Raw genomic sequence first — 21,806 nt, 5'->3', positions numbered from 1 at the left:
ATTATTTACATCATTAAAGATACGGCATATGGTTCTATATTGTATATACGGTCATTGCTACATATTATATTAAACCATCATATCTCTGTTTATATTATATTTAAATTCTTTACAATAAACCAATAGAAACGTACAGCATGACGTTTTGATCTATTTTCAACAAATCTTCATCTGGCAATGACCAACTCCATTCACCTGACAAGCCGAGGAACATCGGCTAATCCCAGATCTGCTAATAGAGGGTGCTGCTCAACACCTTACAATACTACTCCTAGCAACCACTAACAACCAGTCATTGCCAGATACATGAATGTATCTATTGGTTTATCGTATAGGAGTTGTATATATATTCACATATAAAACCAGATAAAAAAAAAGTTTTCGAAGGTCACTGTTTATATTTTGTATATTATGCTTATTAGTGTATAATACATCTATGTGTATATATGCTATGGTATTTTGCATAATGTGTTAACAGTATTCCACCTGATTCTCAATATTTTTATGCCAGTAACAAGGAAATAATCTGTAATACAGTGTCACATGTATCACATATGGTATCTGTATTATGTAAAGGTTAGGTTTATGGCCTAATGGTACAGCCATCTGACACATGTGTGACACTGTTTTACAGAATTGTCTATGATACTGGACAAATTAAAGATACAGGACTGAGAATCGTCTAACTGTTCTTTGAGACTTCAGGGCTTAACGTACATTCAGGTTTTGTATTGAATAGATTGCATAAAAAGAGAATAACTTGTTATTGTACAGATGGGTTTCGTATTGAAGTAATTATATTCAGATTAGAAATACAGTAGAAAGAGATTTACATAAGCTTGGTTCCCACTAGCGCTGCAATGTAAGAAAATGCCCTTCCAATAGTTGTGTTTTCCCCCGCTTGCGTGAAATCAAACCTGCGATTTCTGCAGCACTGTTGAGTCGTCGGTTTCCACTTGTGATTACGCAATACAGCACTTTGGGTCAATACGTCGCTGCGTTGCGCTCTAGTGGGAACCACGCTTTATTCCTAATGAGCAGTGCCAAGATGTAATTTAAGATATGCAATGTATGTCTTAATGACCTCGTAGAATTAGATATAGTTATATCAAATAATATATATTTTCATTTTGCCATCCAATTTATTAATAGATTTATATTGAGCACTTTAATTTTTTAACACAAACCATTTGATTAATGTATTATTTGTAACATTTTATGTTATTTTTTTAGATAAAAACAGATTTTAATTTGATGTAGGCCTAGAAAAGAACAATAGTTTGAATTAATAGTTGTCTGTCCTTAAACTGGACATTCTCAGGTTGGCCAAAAATTCCTGGACTTGGCCAGAATTTTTCAATTTTTGAGACCGGTGGTGTGGGTTTGGGAGAGTTTTATTGCATTTTTTAACCTATTAATGCTGAATGATGTTTTGAAATTGCTAACTATTACTTATAAAATTATGAAAAGAGTAGTGTACAAATTATTACTAGTATTAGAGTTTTAAAAAAGCAAATGTGTATTTGTAAATGTATGGTGGGTGATTGTAATATAAAAAGTGAATATAGTTTAAAATAGAGGTACACTTCCATGCTTTTAGTGAAGTTGCAGAGCTAGTTATGGAACACTTTAAATGTGGACAATCCATTGAGAAACTACAACTAGGACAGTCTTATTGATAACCTATTACAGGCTGATTGATGAAATGGTCCCTTGGACATAATGGTCTCACAGAAGTGGTCTCATTTGAGGTGATCTTATTCAGATGGTCCCTTAATTGATGTGGCCCTTCATTGGTGCCTTGATTTGATGGTCCCTTAATGTAATTTTCACTGTTATATTCATAATTATATTGTACATTTGCTTGTACTGTAAATGCGTTGATAATACATATATTGTATAACATTTGTAAATATTTATGCTAACCTCTCTATGTATTTGCCTACTTGTATTATGATATATAAACTACATGTATATGTATTAAATATTGAACATAGGAAATATTTGTTTTTTTCTAATGGAACTATATATAAAATTGGTATTAATAATTATAGATATTATGTGATTGGATCAGCTGAGAATCCTTGGATTTTCAAATTTTCTTTTACTCACAATAAAGTTAGTTGATGTTTTCCATTACAAATCAAGTTGATTTTGTTAGGAATTGCACGGATAAATAAACTTTTATTTACTTTTGTTCTGTATTAAAATAAAAGGGCCTAATGATATTCAAATGTCTTGTCTGTATGCATAGAATCTTTACTTTATTTGATTTGCTTTAATAAGCTTCTAAAATCTGAAATGATTGCTTTGGATATACAAAAAAAAACATCTTGATAGTGCATTATGTGATTGTGCCCAAATTATGGTAGTGATATGCCCAGATATGGTTGTGATTTGACATCATCATGTCCATATATGGGCACATCACATTTTTTTGTCACCCAAAATTTGATGGTGTAGAATGAGCTTTATACTGTAGACCCATTCTAGTGAAAGACGATAAGTTAGCGACGTATTTGTGTACAATAGACGCATGGCATTAATTCCCATAAATGCTGATGCCACGATTGTTTCAAACAGCGCCCTCTATGTTTGATTTTTATATAAATTATAGCGCCCCCTTTGATTTGGCCATGCCAATTTATAAAGTTTCCCAATACAGTAGGCCTATTCATTTTTTCCAGGAGATGTGAAATAAGTATTTTATGTAGGAATCTCTCTAATCTCTTTCCACACATTGCGATCTGTATAACTCCCATTCAGGGATCTATGACGCAGGTTTGATTTCACGCAGGCGGGGGAAAACACGATTATTGGAAGGGCGTAGGTTGCGTTACGTTGCGTCGCTAGTGGGAAGCAAGCTTTAGACCACACACGTGATACGTCCGTTTTAAAAGAACATTCACAAAAAACTGTATCGTGTTTAACATAGCTTGAAGCATTGGTAATAGCCGGTGTTATGACAAAAAAGATGACATAACATTACTTCATCGACCCAGTTTTAAGTGTTATTTAGTAGTATCGTGTTTGGTTCAACTTATGTTCGTGAGGTTTTCTCTCCTGCTGATCCTGACACAAACTAAAACAGCCAGAAATAAAATTGCAGAGCTTTCTCTCATGCAACACACACTAGCCCTTCCTCAGTACAAGATAATATAGTCAACCATGATCTATCTACCTACTCATAGGCCTACAACACGGAGAAGGTTTATAAATAAGTTTGAGTCTAGTAAAAAATGTTTGTAAAGAGAAAGTTTCAAGGATTTGCTACCTCTATCGTACGCGTTACCATGGTATGTATATATATTTCTTTAAGCCTAAATATCAATAATTCAATTTAAGCCCATGTCGCATGTGAAGATATTATAACTTCCTACGAAAAATCGAGCCTTATTAATGATGGGGGATTAATAGAACAGCCTACATGAATAATAATTATTAAAGATGATTACCCAAAAACATCATTAATAAATTAAGATTATTTTAAAAAAGACTTCGACTCATAGGCTATTTCGCAGTTTTAATAAAGTTATTCGTTAATCACTTCTGTAAAAAACTGAAAACAAATTATGTTTTCATTAAAAAGAAAAAATAAATCGTTAAATTCAACCAAAATGGCAAAAACCCTTGACTTCCAGTTAATTTGACTTTGGTCAAAGTGAATAATTTGACAGTAAAATGGCTTCAACAAAAACATTTAAACAAATATTTGTTCAGGGGACAATATATCGTTAGGCCTACATGTTTGGATTTGAAAAAATACGGAGTGATCATGAGCCTTAGTTCAAGTTTGGACAAAAATTTAAAATGTTTGCTTTATTTATTTTTAGAAAACTTTCCATACGTATTTATGTAGCCTAGTACACCATGGATCCCGCCATCATATGGATACATGCATTATATTTCGAGCCTCTACGTAGGCCTACCATAAATCGAGAATCTTAAGCCTACTCACTCAGTGGGCCATTGTTGTTCATGAAGAAATTGATTTTATTTTTTCATTAGACATATCTTCTCAACTCAATCATATATCTAGGTCTACTTTGTATTTCGACTAAGAATTGGTTCCGCGGCCACGCCCTTTCGTGAGTGGTTGATTTTTAATACATTTGCTTTGACCACCACCACGTGCAAGGAGTTTTACGAATTGAATTACCCACAATGCAACCCAAGACTTTCTAATCGAGTATGTAATGGCGTCGTTTTAATTTGTGGTGTACGAGAGGGGTACATCAAATATTCACAAATTTCACCATTTTAAACGGCAAAATATGCTTTTATTTTGTTTCACAGGTTAGTTGAATAATGTTCTAATGTATATTTGGACCAAAATGTCCATGAATACATGTATTTTGGAAGTTTTCTTGAATTTTCTCTGAACACATGGTAGTTGTCTCGATATATTTTTTTCGCGGTTCTCCGATACTGTTTTTGTAGGTAGTGGCGATACACAGTGACTATATCATGACATATTTCTCGTTAAAACAACAATATGAGTATGCTTTAATATGTCATATAAAAGCAAAGTAAATTGTTAAAATAATGTATGGTTATTGTAATACCAAACTATAGTTAAATGCTTCGTATCCAACAATAACAATTCAATCGCCGATCTATTGACGTAGTAGTAGGACGTGTATGCCGATGCCTAGGCCCCCAACAACAATGCTTTACGACACACACACACGCCATGCATGCGTGTTTGTGGACATCGATCGATTTCTTTCATCGTATAAAGTTTTAATACATATTTTATTTCATATTATACTTTAAAAATAATGAACAAATAAGTGAATGTACCTAATAAATACAGTATGTTGTTATGTCATTGATTTATAAATAATTCAACGTGCATATAGTTGGTCGCTAGCTAGGCTACCGAATTGTTTTCATGGACACTTTACAATCGGGTAAATGCTGCCCACTTACGGCGGTGCTATTTTCAGGACGATTGGACCCATTTATGATTCGTTGAGTATTTTCGTTTTCAACACTATTATTAGTAGTATTAGTACTGTATTTTATTTTCTGATTATTTTTTATTCTTTCATTAATTGTTTTAGTTAAGTTAAGGATTGATTTTTTACCATATATGGTTGAAAATACTTTCTAAAAAATTAATTTAATTATTTTATTTTTCAACTTAAATAAAAGTAAATGTAAACTTTGTCTTATATATATTGTATAAATGTGTCTACCGTATAAGTCAAGAAGATTTACACTAGTGTATGTATGTCCCGGGTTGTGTTTTTTCCCAGTATTTTCTGTTTTCTCGTCAGTCTTAATTTTATGTACAAAATTGTTTATTAGAACATCCTACTATTAAATACTAATGATATATACATACACAATATCATTTCAACCAATGTTTTTGAAAAACAGAAAATTAAAGAAATCTACACTCAATGGTTATTTATTATAGTAAAAACATAGACACAATTGTACAGTGTTACGATTACAGTATATTTCAGTTTATGAACAATGTTTAATGCATATGTCTGTTTATTGTTTTTTTTACCATTCACCTACCCACCCCCAACCAACCCCCCACCCCACACCTAACAATCCTAAGTTTGGTTAAATTCTTCAATTTGCATTACATTTCCATGCTCGAGTATAATCACATAATTTAGGCTCAGCCCACAAGAAATTGGAGAATTCCATCCATTGTTACAGCAATCTGTGTATAATTCATCCATAAATTGTTCCCATATTTCATACCCAGCCCTCATAGAAATATACTACTTATTTTTAATATCATAAGGTCACAAGGTATTCCAAACAGGAATGCATGACACAACCTATTCTAATCTACAGTATCATGACTCTAATAAAAATAAAGCATAAAGATATAATTATATGGTATTAATAAATAATAAAAAAACCTTAAATAAAATACGTCAATTTATTAAAAACATTATATTGTTGAGGTGTTTTAAATGTAAACAATTTGTAATCAATCCTTTTTTAAAAAAAGAAAATATTATATGATTCCCAATAAAGCCTCCCAAGTCTAGACTATTTTTACCATTTTTAATACCTAGCTATCAAGCCCCTGTTTCCTACCACAAGAACAAAAAAACCATTAAAACCAATCAAATGTAAGCAGACAACTCACAACCATTTAGCACTCTCTAAAATGTGCCCTCTAGACTATTGTTTGGCCACACTCCTGAAATTTCATTTTTCCAAATTTGTTTTAAATTGTTGTAAAGGTAGAATCACTTCTTCCTATGTTTTCCTTCCTAAATTTAATAGTACATAATTGTTCCAGCACACTTTACACACAAACATTCAACAACCAACATAATACCTACTGTAATCGAATATAACATCAATTTATAAAATTTATAGACACAGAAAAACTCAATGCCTGTTAATACACTGGAAATGAATTACTTTATGTATAAACAACGAAGATAAGAACATCTGTTGAGAATTAGAAAAAAGTTGCCCCAATTGACAGGCCTGGTTTACACCTGTACTCCAGAAAATGTTTAAAGGGTGTACTGTATAAATTATTATTCTTTTATTTACAGATGCTTAAATTGGAGAATGTTACAAGAAAATGTCTTTTGTTGGGTTTCCACTTGTAGTTGGAAACTCTGTATCTGGTTCTGCAAACCATTTTGAAGATACGTTGATGGAGAAAGATTCTGATGAGGTAGCATTGAGTTCAGTTGATGAGGCACAAAAAGAAGCAATGGACAAAGATGCACCCATTGAGTTGATATCTACAGACGATGGTGTGACTAAAGTCTGTATTAAATCACTTTCTAGATTACCACACTCCTCTTCAGAAATGTCAGCGCACATGGAAACTCCTGATGAAGAAAAGATGTTTCAGGATAATGGTTACATAGATGAAGATGTTCACAATTATTCGAATGATGACTCTTCTCAAATGAATGGATTTGAATGTGTAGACCATGATGACGATGTGTTGGCAGTGGTTGATTTTGATGGTGAGGTTGTCCTTCCAACTAATAATGTGGAGAGAAAAGGAGAAATAGAACCTGATGAACCTATGTTAGAAGATGTTTTTGAAAGCAACACAGATGAAAATATCTCGCCTTTTGATCAAAGACCAAATATCTTCTCTACAGATCTATATGAAAATTATCCAGAGGTCAAGCACAGCATTGGTGAAACCAATTGTAATAACATAAATGGTCTTCCAGATGCTGATGAAGAAATGTTAATACCAGAGTTTGCGGAGTCAATTCCAAATGATTCAAACCAATGTATTCTGGTGGTGAAACAGGAAGATGATGGTAATTCTGAAAGAAACATATTTGAATCGGTTAACGATAACACTACCTCCTCACAACTTTATTCTGAATGTATTCCTCCTTTACCAAGTTTGCAAAGAATGCCATTTGTCAATTTGGAGCCGTTTACAGAAAGTTCTGTGTCAGAAAATGCAAGTATGGAATATGAAGAAAGACTTACAAATTCAAATGATTCCTTATCAAAATCGCCTTTACCAAAAATAAAAATGGAACCAACTGAACCCCCCCAAATTGATTTTTTTGGGCAGTCTTCAATTAGAAATATCTTTGAAGTTTTCAATGCCGACCATGATGTAAAATCAGAGGAAGATAAGGTTGAAACCAAGCAAAGTCCAACTAAAAACGATATAAACATTAATGTTGGAAAAAAGAAAAGTGTGATTTACTCTACGTTAAAAGAATTACAACACAAATATCCTAGTTTGTATAAAGAAAAAACCAATGATAGAGAATCCAGTTTTGAAGAGGGCTGTTCAAATCAAGAGACTGTATCGGAACTTTCTCAGTTCATAAGCAACGTATCTGTTAAGTTAGAACCCTTAGATCTTCCAGATGGAATAACAATGAATGCTGAAAACAATGTTGATGGCTCTGAAAGCAGAAGAACAGACAGTAATTTCTTTAGCAGTTTGAAGCAATCAGACTTTTCTTTGGGAAAACCAAAAACCAATACAAATTATGACTTTGATGATTTTTCCACAATTGAATCATGTAACTCAAGTATTAATACTTATGGCACAGGAAGCCTGTTTACCAGAAATAATAATGAAGATTTTGTTCCTGATTTTGACGAAATTGATGATATAATGTTTATTTCATTTTCTAGTCTGGATTCCCTAGAAGCACATGTTGAAATTGAAAAACAAACTCAACAACCTAGAAATAAGCACAAGGATCTACTGGAAGACATTTCAAACTTTAAAACAAAATCCAAATCTAACAAACAAAAAAGAAAAAAGGCAAAACGAGGCGCTGGTGTCAATCATGGTTACAGAGGCATCAATAACAAAATTCTCTTGTATGAACGAATGCTATGTGAGGAACTTGGTAAAAGGAAACATCACCAAATGATACATCCAGACCTTAAGAAAGCTGGATTAACACGCCTTAGCCAGTCTCCTGATAAACGCTATAATCTAGACAAACTTGGAGTAAAGCTTGACATACCAAAAACTGCAACTTTGAGCATTAACAAAACAACTACCAGTAAACCTAAAGCTACTTCAAGAAAGAAATCTTCAAAATCAATTAAATCAAAGAAATCTGCAACTTCTACTCAAGTACCATGTACTTTGGCAACACCGTTTGAGACTGTAAATGAGATAAGTGAACCATCAACATCGCACTCGTCGCTAACTGCAGATTCTGGAAAAGTTAGACTGCCAGTATCTGAGAGCAAACCATTTAAACCATTTGAGCTTCCTCTGACATCCAAAACATCAGCATTTGTAAGCAAAGAATTAGATGAATACCTTGATAAACTGCAAGACATAAGTTCTGTTTTAACCGATTCAAAACTTACTGCAACTCCTGTGTCATACTTTCACCCAGATAAGCCACAGAGTTATGTTCGAACACTTGATATGGTATTAAATAGACGGAAGAAAAATAACAATCCAAGTAGTACAGGATCAACTTGTGACTCGCTTGTTTATCCGTCTACTTCAGAATGTGATACTTTCAGAAACAAACCTTCAGAGAAACTAGAATCTAAGAAAAAAGTTAAAAAGCCTAAAGTAAAGAAAACTCCTAAAAAAGTTGTTCATGAAGATAGTGATGATCCCATGGACAGAATGCAAAGAGAACTTCTTGAACAGGTGACTTGTACATCACCTGTGCATTCAGATTCTGGCAGTGAAACCTTCTATGGTTTTACTGATTTGCATCCAGATTTATCTGATAATAGTGATGAAGAGTTCAATCAGGAATTTGAAAATGAAAAATCAGATTTGGACAGCCCAACTCTACCATTTTGTGGCAAAGCTTACTGCAAACTTGGTTGTCTTTGTGGAAGTATTGAAGGAAACCGGACTGTTTCTCCAGGTGTATCTCATTGTAGAAAAGTAGACTGTATGTTTGGTTGCACATGCGACTCAACATTGGTGTCATCTAATCAGAATCAACCCATCTTTGAATTCCAAGGAACAGTTGATACAGAGTCAATTAAAAAATCAAATTCAGCTTCAAATCTAACACGGTATGAAACTTCTTCGAGAACAAGAACATATATAAGTAGACCAAGAAAGAAGCATTGTTCTTGCATTAATAGAGGATACCACATGCATGATCACTTGAAAGAGAATAAATTAAAAGAAGCAGCAGTTCCACTAGTTGTTTATCAAATCCCTGCAAGTAATGGTTCAAACCAGCTAGTTGCTGTTCCTGCACCACAAGTCAGAAAAGAACCTGTAACTGCCTCGGAGAAGCTGGCTCACGCAAAGAAACTTGGAAATTCAAGCAATGTATCTTCGCCGCTCGTTATTTCACAAGATAAGATGGGTTTTATGCTTACTCCAGTTCTAGCAGTCCCTCCACAAAATCCAGTTGTAGAACCACCGAAACCTAAACCTAAATCAAAAAAGAGAAAAGGTGAACCACAGAGAGTATCTCGTAAAAGAGCAAATAAGACTAAGCAGTTTCATTTCACAAATTCACTTTTAGCACCAATGCAAAAGGGGGTAGGAATTTCAAATATTTCAGCCCAGCCTATCCAGTCTTCCTCAGGTGTTATTCCTACTACATTTATTTCACAAACCAGAGGTAATGTGTTACCTTTCAGTACAACATATACAAATGTCACAGCAACACTTGTATCATCATGTGTAACACCATCCGTAAGTAGTGCCCCTGTTCAACCTTTAAATAAGAACACTGTTTCACTTCTACGAAAAGTGCTACCAAAACAACAGCCGACTGTTTCAGGATTTGCAGAAAGACCCAAAGAAACCTCATCATCAACTGGTTTAAACACAATCAAAAAAACTGTTTCACTTCCAAAAAAAGTGCTGCCAATGCAACAGAACGCGACTGTTTCAGGATTTACAGAAAGACCCATAGTAACCTCATCTGACTTGACTGATAAAATAATCAGGAAAACTGTTCGCGAAAAATTAGCTGCCATCAGGAATCCACATTCAGCCACTAAAATGAACTTCATTGAAGCAGTAGCTTCATCAATAAAAAAGAAAAATGCAAGTAATACTCAACAAAAGGTTTTGGTTCCCATTGATTTGGTTCCAAGGCATTTAATACCAAAAGATCCACTCTGTATACAATTAAGGAATCCTATTACTGTTGAGGGTAACACAAGTGCAACAACTACAACAGAAAGTACATATACAATTGCACAGGTAAGATATTTTTTTTAAAATACTGCTGTTAAATATGCCTTTATATGGTAGTATCTCATTTTAAATGTGACATCTCACTACAAAGTAAGTCAAAAATGTTCTTATAGTACCATCGATTTTGTGGTGAAAGCTCATATTGCACATGTTTTTATCTATTATATTAAAGCTTGATTTTTTATTTTGTCAGCCATGTACTCCACAGCTATCAGTTGCCGAAAAATCAACTATTGTATTAAAAGAAACACCAAATCTTTCTCATACTACTGGCAAGCAAGACAAAACATTGGTAGTAAATTCAAGTAAACCTGAACAGAAGAATCTTGCTACACCACAACTTAATCCAACATTTATTGATTTGACTGATGATTCTGCTGATAGAAACGGTTCTAAAAATCTGGATGAAAATTGTTTGGCAATTGGTGTAATGCCATCACAATTACCCATTGAAACAATTGATGTGAAATTCAAACAATCATCTAGTGACGGAAGTTTGGGTGTCAACCCAGCATCAAATGTATCTCCAAAATCCAACAAGTCTCCAAGTAAAGCCCAGCTTTGTATAGATAAAGTTGTACGTTGTAGATCCAGGTTTCCTAAAAGACCCTGGCAAATGACATCTTTGATGGTGATGAATAAGACATCGAAGGACAAAAGTCATCCAGTTCTAATTGATATAAATTCAAATGAAAATTGGCAGAAGGACAAATCAGTTATTGTGAGTGCTATTTTGCAAAGTTCTTTACAAGAGACCATATCAACAAAAGTTGCTGGTTTTACTTTATTCCTTTTCTATAGTGATAAGACAAGAACAGTTCACCTTAAACCAGGTAATGCTATGAGTGGAAAACACAATGTTAAAGTTATTACTGTGTGGGTTTTTGTACCAAAAGTTCCCATCAAACTTTCTAAAAGATCTCCTAAAAGAACAAATCCTGATAAAATGGAAGCATGTAAAGATTCAGAATTTAGAAATGATGATGATGACTGCAAGGTTATAGGCGTCATTAAGAATGATGCCAACAATACTAAAGATAGTCCTAAGATTATCAACTGTGCTACGGCTGAGATACAAGATGTTGTAAGTGATAGTGAAAATCAAGACAAAGTGGCTGAGAGGTCTGCATTCAGTGATATTTATAAAATTTCTGGAAATATACCAGATTCAGAAGTGGCTGAACAAGTAAATTATTCTACAGTTAGCGATATTGAAGAGATCAACAGTGGTAACAATTCTGATAGAACTGAATTGAAAGAATGTTCTCCTCAAAGGAAAAGAAAGAAGATTGAATCTCCAGAGAAACTACATGAAAAACAGAGAAATATAGACAATTCAAATCAAGATACCAGTTACCAGAACCATTCAAATATCTTTGAAAAAATCGAGTTAGAGATGTTAAAGCAACCGGAAATGAACCAGAAAGATAAGACAGAAAGTATATCTATTGATGATTCCGAAATTGGTACCAGCGATTGTATCCAGTCACTGATATCCAATAATGGTGTCAGTGAAGAGTTAGAAGTTTCCAAGAATGATTTCTCTGGAAAAGTAAGGATGAATCTTCAAAGTTCTGTTTCAGAAGCAGGGATGCATGTTATCAAAGATACCCAACCAATAGAAACAACACCAAGTAAGAGGTCAAAGGTTGAAGATGGTGTTCAAGAGTTTGATATCAAAATTGCTTACAAAGTTGATTTGCTGGACATTGATAATTCTGAAGCTCCTGAGAGTGTCATAATAAATAGCCAAAGATTTAATGGCAGTAATCGTTCTAAACCTACTACTGAATTAAAAGATCAGGAAGTCCCCCAACTTACATTTGATCCAGAAATACCTTGTAAATCAGAAATGGATGGAGTCAATGATAATTGCATAGAAGATTCCTTAAAACCTGACATAGCTTGTAAAAAGAACATAATTAATAAACTCAAAGAAACAACCAGTCATTTCAATGCGAATTATTGTGATACAGAGAGTAATTTCAAGATTAACATGGAAAATACTGATGAGCAAAAACAGGAGGATATTCAGAACAATACTCCTGGTGAGTTGAATGTTGAAGAAACCAAGAAAACCAAAGATACACCACATGCATCAGAAGATTTGCTAGCTCAAAGTATTAAAGAAACATATGAACAATGGCACAAAATTATAAATGGAGAACAGAATTTATCTACCTCTGTGGAGAATGAACCCAAAGATGTGGTACCTAAACGAGATCCTAAAGAAAAAGATTCCATCAAAGATGTTAAAAAAACAACCTTCACTGTTGACAATGAACCAGTTCTTGATGATTTGTTGAAACATGATAGCATTCCAATAGGGGAGGAATCATTATTCGAAAGTAGTAACACAAAGAAAAATACTGACCTTGTCAAAGTTGATTCTACTTTCATTGATTTGACTGGAAATTCAAACAATGGAAAATCAACGGATTTAGAGCATGAAGTTACTGATAACTATGCTGATCTAGATTGTAATCAGTTTATAGATGTAGAAGGAACTAATATTGATGCTGAAGATTTGACTTGTGAAATTCCAGTTGTTGAAAGTGAACCAATTGAGAAGTTAAATACAGTTATTGATATTGATGGAACCTGTGTACCGCTTGAATTTAACATAGAAGACAGTTTTGAAAATGATCAAAATCGAAGAAAGAGTGGAAGAGCACCAATTAAGTCTTGGAAGTTAGCAGAATCACAAACAGAATTGGGGCATACTCCAAAAAAGAAAGCCAAGAAAAATAAGAAAAGCAAGGATAAAGATGCTAAAGTTATCCAGAAATCCCCTGAAAAATTGGTCATAAAGATGGTGTATGGTGAAGTTCCATATATCCACAATCCACCAGTAGCATCAACATCAAAACGCAAACGTAAGGATCTTGGTGTTGAAAGAGGAACACTTGACCAACAGTTGCAGAAATTGGTCGCAGAACGTTCAATAACTGAAGATGTGTCAAGCAGCTCAGTACGACCCAAACAATCCAAAATTAAAGAGCAGAAATCAATTGTAGATGTTTGGCGATTAACTGATGAAGAGGTAGGAGTAGATGTGGCCCCATTTAATGAAAGTGATGACAATCATGACGATGAAATAATTGATGTTGAAGGGAATTATGAGATTAAAAAACATGAATTTGAATCAGATTATAACATTGTAGAAGAACGAAAAAAACAAAAGGAAAGAGATTTAGCGTCGTGGAAGCCTCCATCAAAGAATATTATTTGTGACCTTGCTTCTGGAACTCTACACCCACCATCTGGGAAAGGCAAAAAAGGCAGGAAAAGCGAAGTCAAGGGTGCTTTTCATGACATGAGTCAGTTTCTTGGTGAACCACAGTTTATGGAGTCTGTCGTGGCATGTGTGGATGATGAAAATCTACAGCCAGGAAGAGTAAGTTTGTCTTTATTATATAACACCTAAATATATTTCTTTGATTTGATGATTGTGAGTCACATGACATGCAATAGTACGTACTACAGGTTCTAAATAATAGATTCTAGGTGAAAATAAGCTGCTTCACTCCCTGTTTATCTTACAAAAGAGAATCATCTCATCAATATGTTCTGAAAAATATTTTATTTCTAAATAATAACAGTTTTCAAACTGCACACTGTCTAGTAGACAATAGTATAGTTATTTTTTTATAATTTCCACAGCTTGTTCACAACATCAAAGAGCGGCAAAGACGGCACTTTTTAGCAACGCAATTTAAGACACTGAAAGAAGTACTACCTGCAACAGCAAGTTCAAAACAAGCCGTCTTGGGTGAGGTATGTCATGTCATATAGTACTCTTTCAATCCTTGTTTCTTAATTTCAGCTTGAGCATTTATTTGTTCTACAAATATTTGCTATTTCGCTCAAAATAACTTAATTTGGGTGGGCAATGTTCTTAATTAATTAAAAATGTGCTTGTGAAAGTCATTGGATATATGCTATTAAATTCCCATAGAAAATCAGCAAAATAAGATAATTAATATTTTTCTTTAAAGTTATATCTTGTTTTTGTATTTAATACTCTGATTACTTTATCATACAAAATGGTTTCCTGAATTGAAATAAGTACTAATTGAGATGTTTTGTTTTTTTAGGCATTAACTGAAATTATTCAACTAAGAAATGACGCTTCCATATTAATTCGGAAAAAGTCCAAAATGAATAAAAAGCACAGACGTCTTAAAAAGAAATTTCGCGGTCTTCTTGGTAAGTGACAGAAATTATTTTTTTAAATGTTATCAATTATTGTATTTTATAACACACTTGAGGATATCCCTGCCATTTAAATTGTTAAGTTGCATCTGGTATTAGTGATGGTATTCGGTACGGTGATAATGGTTCTAATGCACGGCTCCACCTAATTTAAATAGAGCAGTCAATCTTTTAACTCATGAAATATTCTCACTATTCAACTTATAAACATTCATTATTTGTATAACATCTAACTTTTTATAAAATATTATTTTCCCAGGGTTGCCTCCTGCAGAAGAAAAGGGTGCAACTGTTGAGCCATCAACTTTGGAGGAAGACGTTACGGACGTTTGACGTTGCCATATAAGAAAGATTCATCTCCAAGTCTAAGAAAAACTTACTATGGCTGTTTAAAACATCTATATGTTAAGTGATATGCAAATGAGAATATATTTGCATAAATAGAAAACTGATGGCTATAGGCATTTGTGTCATGCACTATGTATTTTTTATTTATTTCTTTTTATTATTAAAGTTTGACTCTGAAAATAAGAGTATAAAAATCAATGTATTGAAAATAATGTATTCATATTTTTGATAAAATGCTATAGATTACAAGAAGGTTTTGTGGTCATATTTGTGAGTGGAAAAATTATTTAAATACAGGGTACATTTAGATTTGTTTTTGCAGTAAATCCTTCCAGAATCAGACATCGTGCAAACCCTCCTCAAAGACCAGACTTTACAGTTTCAAATCCTTAAGGCCCATTCACACCAGGCAGTGGTGCGAGTGATATTTTGTGAAAAGTCATTTACATCTTCTCTGCAATATAACTGGTTACCTTGTTTAATATATTCTACTAACCAGAAGGGGTATAATTGGTCAATGCCGTGTTGTGTTCCATTTAAAAAAAAAACGGTTTTAATATCTCTCATGGCTGTTAAGTTTTTTCATACAGACTTGGTTTGAAGGTTAAACAAAATGACCCCAAGAAATGTGAATTAACTAAATTTTAAACTATCCTGTTACTGTGCTACCATCCAGATTTTCTTTTAAGCGCTGTCTACACTATCAAACTAGTTTGACAAAAAAAGTGTGATGTGCCCAAATATGGTAGTGATATTCCCAAATATGTATGTATATATGAGCACATTACATTTTTGTCACATAAATCATATTTTAAAAAGCGTTTATTTCTCATCGCGTGGTTAGTGTGTGCTGGAAATAGTAGTTAATGCAAAAAAGAATTGAGTTTATTAATATGTCGACAGACATGTATAGACATTAAATTTAACATGGAATTTTGATTTTAGTTCTTGATTATATTAGAATAATTAATTTTGTAATTTAATGCAGGTCTAAAAAAATGTAATTACTTGTATGGTCCAATTTTTTTTAAAGGTTTTTTATAAGAATTTATCATTTAGTACATTGCTTAATGTTTTCAGAAAATGTAATTCAATATACAATTATTACACCTTATAGAAACACCAGGAAAATGAATATATATATATACTTTTTTTTAAATTTAGTTTTACTTGGATCAAGAAGTCGATCATGATCTTAACCAATAGACCTGCAGTGTGGTATTGTAATTATGTGAATATGTATTTTGTAAATATGTAGATGGGGAAATTAAATATTTTGGAAAAAATTGAGATACAAATAGAATTGTTTATTTACTGTAGCCATAATATTTATGTGGTACCTAGGGCGCAACGCAACCTATTTTCTGAACTTTTTTTGTGATTCTCAACTCACTGCCACCGTAGTTGCATCCAAATGTGATTTTATCATGTATTCTAGTGGTGGAAGAGGCCAATGTAAAAGCGTATATAATAGAAGGCAGTAGCGGCGTTCCATAGCTCCGCCCTCTAGAGGAAAAAAGAAAGGCCGTCGCGTCGATCGATCGTCGCGACATCATCAGACATCAGCTGTGTCTCCTCGATACAGAGTAGGAGGTAGCCTAGCCTAAAGTAAGACAGGCTAGAAAATAATAAAGAAATGTCTTCTTTTGTCAAGACATTGCTGTCTCATGAAGAGGTAGATGGAGAAGCTTGTAGTTGGGCGAAATTGTGTTTAAAACAATTTGACATTGACTGGTGAGTAGGTCTTTATTCTTATTTAATTTAGATTAGGCCTAGGCCTACTAGGCCTACTAGCCTATAAACTAAGGCCAGGCCTAGGTAGGCTAACTAGGCCTAGGTAGGCTAACTAGGCCTAGGTTAGGTAGATGGACCAGCCTACTAGTACTAGGCATAGCTAGGACTATATGCTAGCTAAGTATCCCTAACTCTACTTAGGCCTAGAAAGAGGAGGCTAGGCCATATGATAACCATAATAATAATAAACATGTAGCACAGTGATTTTTACAAAATAATAATATTTAAAAAAGGCCTAGGCCTAGTAGGCCTAGCTAGGCTCCTTCCTAGACTAGTAGTAGACTAGCTAGGCCTGGCCTAGGCCCAGTACAACAGTCATTTAAACTGTGATTATTTGAAATAATAAATAATAATATAATACATCGAATAAATAGGGAAGTACAGCCAATTAATAATGAAAATTAACATTGATTTTTATTTAATAATTTTTAAAAATTAATGAAATACAGTACAAACAAGTTGAATAACAAAAATACTGAATAAATAAACTAATAATATATTTTATTTTCCTCAGTGATGGTGCCTTAAACTTGAGTGAGTTTGAGTCCCTGTGTTACACATTGTTTGTGAAAGCCAATGGCGAACCTTATGCCAACAACACAGATCTTGCAGATGACATTCAGTTTATGTTTACACACCTTGACCAAGATCAGGTATAGTTTCTAGCATCTAACCACATTATGATTGATCCTTACACAACTATAATGCACTTGTCAATTGTATGACCCACTATACCACCCCTGGGAGAGGTGCGTCAGTAGATTACTGACTCAGGGGTGCGTCAAAAAACCTAGATGGTACGTCACATCAATGAACAATGGTGTGTCAATGTCCGTCACTTTACCACCCACCATATCATAAACAACATGGTCACAGTGCGTCAAAATGGGTGCGTCATGGCCACCTAAAGGTAACTCACATTTTTGTAAGGTATGACGCACATCAGACAAATGACGCACCTCTCCCGGGGATTGTTAATGGATAATACAATTGACAAGTGCATAACAATCGCTCAGATATCTTACCCTTAAAAAGCATCCCAAAAACATTCCCTTTAATCATATTTCTTTACCTCGCCCAGCACCTACCAATATAAGCACATTTCCATGGACGATACCAATAACAAATCTGTTTTCACTACCCTGATATACAGCTGGGGACGATTAATTCATAAGATAAAACACACAAACAAATCTTAAGCTCTGTCCACACTATCAAACTTTATGTGACAACAAAATGTGATATGCTCATACTGTACATGGACAGATGACATCATATCACTACCATATTTGGGCACATCACCCTTTTTTTTTTTTCAAACTAGTTTGATAGTGTAGCTTTACAATCTTTGTGGATTTGCCATGTGAAAAAATATACTAACATCAGACAGGATTTGAACCAAAGCCTGTTTATAGTAATAATCTATATTTAATGTCATTACAGGACAGCAAGTTAAATGAATTAGAAATGAGGACAGTTTTTAATAAATGGTTAACAGAGGTATGTAGTGCCAGTATCAACTAAAGATAAGAGCATATTAATTTGTTGTGCAGCATACTAAATGGGTACAAGTACTGTTCATTCATTCCACTCTGAGAGTGGAAAACATTTCGGTTCAATCTCATTTGAGCGCTTGTGGCCTGATGCAGTGATAGAGCATTTGCATATCAAGCAGAAGAAGCTGATTTTTTTTCTGCAGTTGAAAACATGAGCATTTTAGCATTATCACTCTTTAGAATTTACAGTAGCAGTCATTTAACAAGTATCATTTTTAACGCCTTTAATGCACAATTCTTTTTAAACTGTGCATTATGATATGATATCTGAACTTAATAATACAGTAGCACTTTAAATTGCAGGTTGTAAAGCCAAAGAATGCACTTCTTGTGGTTGATGTACAAAATGACTTCATAACAGGATCATTAAAAGTTGAAGATGCAGAAGATGTCATTCCAATTATCAACAGGTACTTATGATTTAGCAATCTATATCTATAGATTCACTGCAGCCATGCAATACATTTGTTTCATTGCCACTCCTAGACACGTATTAGGGATGTACATATGATTTCAGAACAATCGCGAGATTAAGTATATTGCCGCACCCGCTCGCCGTACAGCCGTTGCCGTAAATTGCTGTGACATCACAGGTGCATCGCAAAATCTACTTAATGAGTCCAGATAAGCAAAAGAAACAATAAAAAAAATCAACATTTATATTTTTTATGATTTATTTACAAAGTGTGTTTACTAGAAATGTTTGCGATTTGCAAGACTTTGCCAGAAAACTTGTGACGTAAATTTTGCGATGCACCTGTGACGTCACAGCAATTTACGGCGAAGGCTGTTCGGCGAACGTGTGCGGCGATATCCTTAATCTCGCGATGGTTCTGAAAGTATATGTATGGCCCTAATACGTTGTTAAAATATGGTCCTCGGTCAAGTTGTCCTTTAAAGTATTTCAATCCATTGAATGGTGTAGTACGATACTTATTTGTTTTCATACTTGATTTTTAATATTATATATTTTCCCGGGTGTTTAGTATTTTAGAAACGGAATCGTTTGCTACTGTTGGATACACAAGAGATTGGCATCCACCTAATCATATCTCATTTGTGGACAATGTAAAAAGATATCCAGTAGATCCCAGTAGTCCGGTAAGTACAAGACCACAAAGTGTTACATTTTTTAGCTGGCTAACCATCCTATTCCTTGTTAAATCAATTGTTACCTCTGCACTCTTCTGTTTTTATCCGAACGATCAGCCGGAGTTTTCGATTTTGAAGAGAAAGAGTGAAAGGTCTTTATAATTAAAATTGTGGTGGTTCATCTTTGTGAAGCAAAAATTTTTGTTATGATGATTCCTTATCCTTCAGTAGTCGGTTATCAATCATGCTTGTATTTTCTGTCCAGTGTATCATGGCAAATTCTGTAATACGGTGTAACATGTGGTGCCTATGATACAGGCATCACATGTGATACATATGTGACACTGTATTACAGAATTTGGCTATGATACTTGATGCATTATACAGTAGATAGACAGACAGCAAACAACAGAATTATATATTTATATATCTTCCCATTAGGTGTCTGCAGAGGATGCAAAATTACTAGACAAAGTTATTTTCTCAGGACCACCACTTATTGAGCAAATATTATGGCCAAAGCATTGCTTGCAAGAATCTCATGGTGCAGCATTCCACAAGAATCTTAAGGTAGAAATCTTTTATATTATTTATTACATAGCCAAAACGTTTCTGTAGGCCTAGCGTAGCGTTATCTTGCCTTCGCAAAGAAAATTACCATATAATCGCAAGTAACAACTAATTGATTATTCCTAAAGCTCTGTCTACATAAATGGTGATGTGCTACCATATTTGGGCACATCACTACCATATTTGGGCACATCACACTTTTTTTTGTCAAACTTGTATGATAGTGTACTGTAGACAGAGCCTTACAATATTCACTGAGTGAAATACTGTATGATGAATTTACATTTTGTACATCGATATTATAGCGCCCTCTATTTTGTTTTGGCCCGGAATTAAAAATGAATATCCAAGCGACCTTTTTTTTAAAACATTTTTTTTTCAACATTTTTTTTTATGAGGAATAATTTTAAATATTCTAATCAATATTTTTATATGTTTAGATCACAGACCTCAAAGATACATTCTACATAAAAAAGGGCAGTCAATGTCATATAGACTCTTATTCTGCATTTTGCGATAATGCTCATGTGACCAAATCTGATCTCGCAGCCCAGCTCATAAAAAGAAATGTTACTACAGTATACGTGTGCGGACTGGCGTTTGACTTCTGTGTAGGATATACCGCGCTTGATGCCATTAATATTGGATTAACAACGATTGTTATAGAGGACGCCACCAAGGCAGTCAATTCGAAATCTGGAGAAATGATGAGAGAGAAACTTGTTAGGAATAGATGTATTTTTATTACAAGAGAAGAGGTTAGAATTATTGTTGGCTTTAGATAAGTTTATTTTGTGAAAACTTGTGCAGTGGATTTTGGTGGTTACAATCTTGCTTACAAATTCTAGGGTTCTTGGTTCAAATCCAAAACACTGCCACAATTAAGTTTCAGAAGGAAAAAAAGTGTAAAAAAAAATGGGTTTAGTTCTTGTTATTTTCATAACCCTGCCTCGGACTGTGTGCCAACATTCTGTGTTAGCTACAATCATAATAAATAAATGGGCAAGCGAGAAAAAAAAGAAGGGGTTCAAATCTTTACATACTCTCACCAAAAAAAGAACACTTTTTACATTATTTAAAAAAATTGGAAATCTTCTCAGCTGTGTTCTAGTCATGGTAGACTGCTTTGGCAATTTGAGGGCCTGAACCTGATTCGATTGATAAATGCTGCCAAATGATAATTTTTTTAATAATTCTGGTTGGGTCTCTAGATGAGATCACTAGTCATGTGTTCATACCATTAAAACACCATGCTATTCTTAAGCCTGTCTACACTATCAAACTATTTTGACAGAAAAAGTGTGATGTGCCCAAATATGGTGGTGATATGCCCAAATATGGTAGTGATATGCCCAAATATGGTAGTGATATGCCCAAATATGGTAGTGATATGCCCAAATATGGTAGTGATATGCCCAAATATGGTAGTGATGTGCCCAAATATGGTAGTGATATGCTTTGATAGTGTAGACAGAGCTTTAGGTTCAATAGTTTTCAATTTCAGCTTGTGAACTTGCAACCATTTGTAGAGTGTTCTCAATGTACTGAATATGACACAAAGATACTCTGTAGAAATTAACAATTATAAATAT

General features: G+C 33.9%; 2 protein-coding genes across 7 annotated transcripts in view; both read left to right on the top strand.

Annotated features, from left to right (window-relative positions):
• Positions 1–4,046: 4,046 nt before the first annotated feature.
• On the top strand, positions 4,047–21,536 carry LOC144843167 (uncharacterized). Of its 4 annotated transcripts, XR_013612234.1 has the most exons (7): positions 4,048–4,296; positions 6,543–10,645; positions 10,833–14,036; positions 14,303–14,416; positions 14,737–14,848; positions 15,114–15,929; positions 21,515–21,536. XR_013612234.1 is itself a non-coding variant. In XM_078699898.1 (6 exons), exons 2-6 carry the CDS (start codon positions 6,572–6,574, stop codon positions 15,185–15,187), a joined length of 7,578 nt encoding a protein of 2,525 aa, XP_078556024.1. In that variant the 5' UTR covers positions 4,048–4,296; positions 6,543–6,571; the 3' UTR covers positions 15,188–16,505. The 4 variants fall into 4 exon arrangements, 2 of the variants coding, with proteins under 2 accessions (XP_078556024.1, XP_078556025.1); XR_013612235.1 differs by lacking the exon at positions 21,515–21,536 and having other exon boundaries at positions 4,047–4,296; positions 14,303–14,411; positions 15,114–15,149; XM_078699898.1 differs by lacking the exon at positions 21,515–21,536 and having other exon boundaries at positions 15,114–16,505.
• Positions 16,773–21,806, top strand: part of LOC144843195 (nicotinamidase-like) — a 38,514-nt gene continuing 33,480 nt past the window's right edge. For all 3 annotated transcript variants that reach the window (XR_013612241.1, XR_013612242.1, XM_078699969.1), the window contains exons 1-7: positions 16,773–16,936; positions 17,511–17,649; positions 18,440–18,496; positions 18,856–18,962; positions 19,539–19,653; positions 20,086–20,214; positions 20,655–20,972. Coding sequence is in view for 1 of the 3 variants with exons in the window: in XM_078699969.1 (XP_078556095.1) it covers positions 16,839–16,936; positions 17,511–17,649; positions 18,440–18,496; positions 18,856–18,962; positions 19,539–19,653; positions 20,086–20,214; positions 20,655–20,972 (963 nt within the window). In the remaining 2 variants the exon portion in view is untranslated. The remainder of the gene's footprint in view (positions 16,937–17,510; positions 17,650–18,439; positions 18,497–18,855; positions 18,963–19,538; positions 19,654–20,085; positions 20,215–20,654; positions 20,973–21,806) is intronic.

The sequence above is a fragment of the Antedon bifida genome, chromosome 5 (assembly GCF_963402885.1).
Source record: "Antedon bifida chromosome 5, ecAntBifi1.1, whole genome shotgun sequence".
NCBI classification, from domain to species: Eukaryota; Metazoa; Echinodermata; class Crinoidea; order Comatulida; family Antedonidae; genus Antedon; species Antedon bifida.
The sequence above is the reverse complement of the archived record's forward strand: the minus strand, read 5'-3'. Positions and strand labels throughout refer to the sequence as shown.